The 5779-nt window shown below is 53.1% G+C and overlaps 1 protein-coding gene and 2 non-coding genes across 3 annotated transcripts; all 3 read left to right on the top strand.

The window, feature by feature from the left end:
* The first annotated feature begins 397 nt into the window (after window positions 1-397).
* LOC142564271 (uncharacterized) lies at window positions 398-2100 on the top strand. Its single transcript, XM_075675209.1, has one exon. The coding sequence runs from the start codon at window positions 607-609 to the stop codon at window positions 1882-1884; it is 1278 nt and encodes a 425-aa protein (XP_075531324.1). The 5' UTR covers window positions 398-606; the 3' UTR covers window positions 1885-2100.
* LOC142565023 (U2 spliceosomal RNA) lies at window positions 2040-2229 on the top strand. Its single transcript, XR_012824747.1, has one exon. It is a non-coding gene; the product is annotated as a U2 spliceosomal RNA (small nuclear RNA).
* Window positions 2230-2735: 506 nt separating this feature from the next.
* LOC142565045 (U2 spliceosomal RNA) lies at window positions 2736-2927 on the top strand. The gene has a single exon (XR_012824767.1). It is a non-coding gene; the product is annotated as a U2 spliceosomal RNA (small nuclear RNA).
* The last annotated feature ends 2852 nt before the right edge of the window (window positions 2928-5779 follow it).

Genomic DNA, 5779 nt, shown 5'->3' with positions numbered 1-5779 from the left:
GGGGAGCTGTGCGTGGGGTTCCTCGATTTTGCCAACGCCTTCGGCTCGGTCGCCCATCAGGCCCTCGTCGACGCTGTCCGCGGCGCCGGCGCGGGGGAGGCCTTTGCTACCATCGTTGAAGACCTCTACCGCGCCAACACCACCTGCGTCGTGGCAGCAGCTGGCATTACGGAGCCAATCACCATCGGAGCTGGGCTGAGACAGGGCTGTCCTCTGAGCGGCCTGCTTTTCAACCTGGTGGTGGACCCGGTCATCCGTGCAGTACAGGGAGGCGATAGGCAGCACAACATCCTTGCCTACGCCGATGATCTGACGCTGCTGGCCGCGGATCCCACCACCCTGCAGAGCCGCTTGGACCGTGTAACAGCCCTGTCGGCCCGGCTCGGGCTGCGACTCAACGCCGCCAAGTGCCGGTCTCTACACCTGTCTGGTCGCCACCCCGTGGGTACACGGCCCACCTCCTTCACCGTGGGTGGCGACCCGATTCCGGCGCTTGGCGACTTCCAAGGGCACAAGTTCCTGGGCCGTCCAGTGGGGTTCAGGGTGCTACCGGACGAGACGACGGTCGACGAGGCCATCCACCTGGGCAGAAAGCTGCTCTCCTCTATGCTCGCCCCATGGCAGAGGCTGGATGCTATCAAAACATTTTTGTATCCAGCCCTCAACTTTGCCATGCGGGTGGGCCTTGCCAGCAAAGGAGAGTGGCAACGCCTGGACGAGGAGCTCCGCCCGCTCATCAAGAAGACCCTGTACGTGCCAGCCAGAGCTTCCAATGAATACGTGTACGGAAGCTCTCAGGCTGGCAGTGCAGGGATCCCACTTGCGGCGGAGCTCAGCGACATCTGTCGGGTGGATGGAGCCTTCAAGCTACTGACGTCGACCGACGTGGAGGTCCGGGAGCGTGCGGCAGGAGAGCTCGAGGGCGTAGTGTCAAGGCGGCTGAGACGACCCGCGAACACCGAGGACATGGAGGCCTACCTCTCAGGCGAGACGGAGGGCGACTTCCGACAAACGTCCACACAGGTCCAGTCTGTGTGGACGGAGGCCCGGAAAGCCTCCCGTCGCCTCTCCGTCGCCTGGGAGCTGTTGGAGCACGGAGCCCGCATCAACTGCGGAGAGGCCTCTGTGTCAGCGAGGAACCGCCACAAGCTGGTTAAGACCATCCGGGCGCTCCTCTCCACTGAAAGGGACAGGACTCTGCAAGACAAACCGAACCAAGGCAAGGCGATGGTGTGTGTGGCGGCCGACCCGGCAAACTCCCACTTCATGAGGTCCGGCCGCTACACCCACTTCATCGACTGGCGCTTCGTGCATCGAGCCCGTCTAAATCTCCTCCCCCTCAATGCCACAAGACTCTGGGCACCCGCAGCGGACAAAAGATGCAGACGCTGCGGGTATGGGGAGGAGACACTGCCGCATGTACTTTGCCACTGCATGCGGCAGAGCCGGGCCATGACGGAGCGTCATAACACCATCGTCGCCAGAATAAAAAAGGCTGCCTTGGGTCGGTTTACAGTCATTGCGGAGAACCAGGTCGTGGGCAACACATCACTCAAGCCCGACCTGGTACTGGCCCGTGGAGAGGAGGCACTCATCCTGGATGTCTGCTGCCCTTTCGAGAACAGGCTGCAGGCATTCCAGGACGCCCGGAAGGCTAAGGAGGAGAAGTACGCCCCTGTACAGCGTCATCTCCTCCGGCGGTTCCAGCGCGTGACGGTGGACGCGGTGGTCGTCGGCTGCCTTGGCAGCTGGGATGTGGGGAACGACCGGGTGATGCGCAGGCTGTGTAGTAGGTCATACCTACGGACTCTCAAACGCCTGTGCATCAGCGACACTATCAGCGCCTCTACAAAGATTTTTAGAGCCCATGTCGGCACCTCTTAATGATCTTATGTTTTTAGAGAAGCGATTTTTACTGTTTTACACCTTTACAGTTTTAGCCTTTTATTACTAACACCACTAACTAGTTTTTTTTAGTCATTTGGTTACCTGTTTTAGATTATACACCTTTTACTCGTTTTCTCCTTGTTTTGTAACCCATATTTTTTGTGTATTGTAAATAGCATGAATAAAAAGTCTGTTCTTATCAGCTTAATATCTGATACGGGTTCTATGTGGACCCACGATATTAAACCTATTTTTGGAAGTTGGCGGAGTGCTTGAAGCCTGCTTCACCTCCGCCGCAGGTCGGCCCGGTATTGCACTACCTCCGGGATCGGCCCCCGCTCACTTCGGTGAGACTTCATTCAATCAAAATGAAGAACACAAGCTCGAAGCGAGCACTGAATTCACACGCACCATTCCTATACCATACGCAACGACGCCGGTTCGCGGACCACGAGAGTAATTAAACGGCCACTCCACCTGTGTGTAGCGTCGCACTTCATGCCGCGCAAATGGGACGCGTGACGGTGGACGCGGTGGTCGTCGGCTGCCTTGGCACCTGGGATCAGGGGAACGATCGCGTGATGCGCAGGCTGTGCAGTAGGTCATACCTACGGACACTCAAACGCCTGTGCATCAGCGATACTATCAGCGCCTCTACAAAGATTTTTAGAGCCCATGTCGGCACCTCTTAGATGATCTTATGTTTTTAGAGAAGCGATTTTTGCTGTTTTACACCTTTACAGTTTTAGCCTTTTATTACTAACACCACTAACTAGTTTTTTTAGTCATTTGTTTGCCGGTTTTAGACTACACACCTTTTATCCGTTTTTTCCTTGGTTTCGTAACAAATATTTATGATGTGATGTGTAACTAGCATAATAAAAAACTCTGTTCTTATCAGCTTAATATCTGATACGGGTTCTATGTGGACCCACGATATTAAACCTATTTTTGGAAGTTGGCGGAGTGCTTGAAGCCTGCTTCACCTCCGCCGCAGGTCGGCCCGGTATTGCACTACCTCCGGGATCGGCCCCCGCTCACTTCGGTGAGACTTCATTCAATCAAAATGAAGAACACAAGCTCGAAGCGAGCACTGACTTCACACGCACCATTCCTATACCATACGCAACGACGCCGGTTCGCGGACCACGAGAGTAATTAAACGGCCACTCCACCTGTGTGTAGCGTCGCACTTCTTGCCGCGCAAATGGGACAGCCGCACCAGCAAATTTCTTATTACGGCCTTCGAGAAAAATAAATGACAGCAAAAGAAAGAACCAGGAGGGAGAATCGGCAAATTATATGTCTAAGAAATAGGATTGTTATTTATCCGATGTTTCTGTCTGCTGTAATGAGCCACTATAGGACGGGGAGGGGGGGGGGGGGTGTATGATTAGCCGTGGGTTCGGCAACCAATGTGAATCCCGCTCAAAGCCAACACTGGATTTTTGTGTTCACTATTGCTTGGATCCGTAAACCACAGCGCCAACGCAAGCTCGCCCTGCCAAAATCCGCTGCCCTAGTGGAAGAAAGATTCCCTATGAAAGAAAAATAGAGTGCCCGCTTTCTGGCAACTACTGTGCAGCCGTTGTGTGCACATTTTCGCAGCAGTGGGAGCGAACGCCTCGAAAACAAGCTTGTCGTGTGGCCAAGCCTTGCGAAATATATTCAAGGGTTCAAAGGTGCTCCAGCTTTCCAACCTGTATGTTATGAAGACCTGTTGCTACCTTTTCATCCTCCTCCTCCTGGTTACGCCCAGTGCAGGGCAAAGGCCTCTCCCATAAGTATCCAAGTACCCCGGTCACGTGCTAATTGTCGCCATGTAGTCCCTGCACATTTCCTAATCTAATCTGCCCTCCCAACTTTCTGCCACCCCCTGCTACGCTTCCCTTCTCTTGGAATTGAGTCCGTAACCCTCAATGACCATCTTCCCCCCCCCCCCATTGCATGCCCATTTCTTTTTTTCATGGTTTAAACTAAGGTGTCATTAACTCGCGTTTGTTCGCTCGCCCCTCAATCTGCTCTATTCCTATCTCTCGTGACGCTACACCCATCGTCCTTCTTGCCAAAGCTCGTTGCGTCGCCCTCAGTTACCCTTCGGTAACCCTTAAAGCTTTCCGTTGGGGCACTCGTGGCATCTTTCTCGTTTAAATAAGGCTACTTTTCTTTTCCGCTTTTTTTTTTTTGGGGGGGGGGGGGAACTCTATGTGCTAGGCGCGATTTTGCCTGTTGGTTCGGCTTAACGCAGAACACTCCCGCATTGCAGTGAAGCCGCGTTGAAGGGGCAAAGAGTAGCGCAGTGAAGCGCATGCACGGGCGAAAAACGCAAATATTAGTCAAAAATACAACCTTGTCGCCAAATACGAACTTCCATTATCGGAAATTCGAGTTCAGTTTGTGCATTGCGTTCGCCTAGAGAACATAAATGCCACAGCAGCCAAGTCAAAGCTTAGGATCGCGTATCATCTTTTTTTTCTTGCCTTTTACTCCTTGGCCTGCGTGACATGCACACGAAAGTTATGATATAGTGAAAACACGAAATAATGCAGATCAGATCTATTTTGTGCGTTTTGTTCTTTGTGGACTACAGCGGTGTGCGTTATGAGAAAGTTTCAGTGCCCTTCTACTGTGACCTGCGAAGCTACATTTAAAACCACATTGGTTTGCGCGGTTATTGCTACAAACTGCGTGTGGGTGCGTTCGTTTTTTTTTTTCTTTCGCTACGCAGCGATGGGTTATCGCAACCGCGATCGGTTCTGCTGCTACGCTAGACGCGTTCTTGCCAACGGTTGGCTCTATACGCGACGCGTGTCGCGTGGTCGGCACATTCAAGCAGTCAATTGCAAACCGTTCCAAGAAGAAGGATGCACTCCACTTGACACCGGGAGCGCTAGTTGGACGATTGTACGTTTTGACCCTCGAGGAAGCGCCACCAACCCGCCTTTTCTATAATACGATAAGATTCAGAGCGACCGCGACCACTTGCCTTTGTCATTGCCTCGGGCACAGTTTTTTTTTTTTTGTAAGCTCAGATACTCAGACGCGCCCGTGTTCACGCGCACTTGCTCTCTCCGATAAGCAGGGAAGCTCGGTTGGGGTGGTGTGGGCCCTTGCGCATGCGCTGCTGAGCTCGTCGCTTCGGCGGCCAGTCGAGGCTGGCGCGTTGCGTTCGCCTAGAGAACATAAATGCCACAGCAGCCAAGTCAAAGCTTAGGATCGCGTATCATTTTTTTTCTTGCCTTTTACTCCTGGCCTGCGTGGCATGCACACGAAAGTTATGATATAGTGAAAACACGAAATAATGCAGTGCGGCTGTATCAGATCTGTTTTGTGCGCTTTGTTCTTTGTGGACTACAGCAGTGTGCGTTATGAGAAAGTTTCAGTGCCCTTCTACTGTGACCTGCGAAGCTACATTTAAAACCACATTGGTTTGTGCGGTTATTGCTACAAACTGCGTGTGGGTGCGTTCGTTTTTTTTTCTTTCGCTACGCAGCGATGGGTTATCGCAACCGCGATCGGTTCTGCTGCTACGCTAGACGCGTTCTTGCCAACGGTTGGCTCTATACGCGACCCGTGACGCGTGGTCGGCACATTCAAGCGGTCAATTGCAAACCGTTACAAGAAGAAGGATGCACTCCACTTGACGCCGGGAGCGCTAGTTCGACGATTGTACGTTTTGACCCTCGAGGAAGCGCCGCCAACCCGCCTTTTCTATAATACGATAAGATTCAGAGCGACCGCGACCACTTGTCTTTGTCACTGCCTCGGGCACAGTTCTTTTTTTTTTTAAACTCAGATACTCAGGCGCGCCCGTGTTCACGCGCACCTGCTCTCTCCGATAAGCAGGGAAGCTCGGTTGGGGTGGTGTCGGCCCTTGCGCATGCGCTGCTGA

This window comes from Dermacentor variabilis, chromosome 11 (genome assembly GCF_050947875.1).
Source record: "Dermacentor variabilis isolate Ectoservices chromosome 11, ASM5094787v1, whole genome shotgun sequence".
NCBI classification, from domain to species: Eukaryota; Metazoa; Arthropoda; class Arachnida; order Ixodida; family Ixodidae; genus Dermacentor; species Dermacentor variabilis.
This window is presented reverse-complemented; position numbering and strand designations above follow the sequence as displayed.

Coding starts and splice junctions, on each gene's coding strand:
- LOC142564271 (XM_075675209.1), top strand. CDS start 607: ATGCTCGCCCCATGGCAGAGGCTGGATGCTATCAAAACATTTTTGTAT.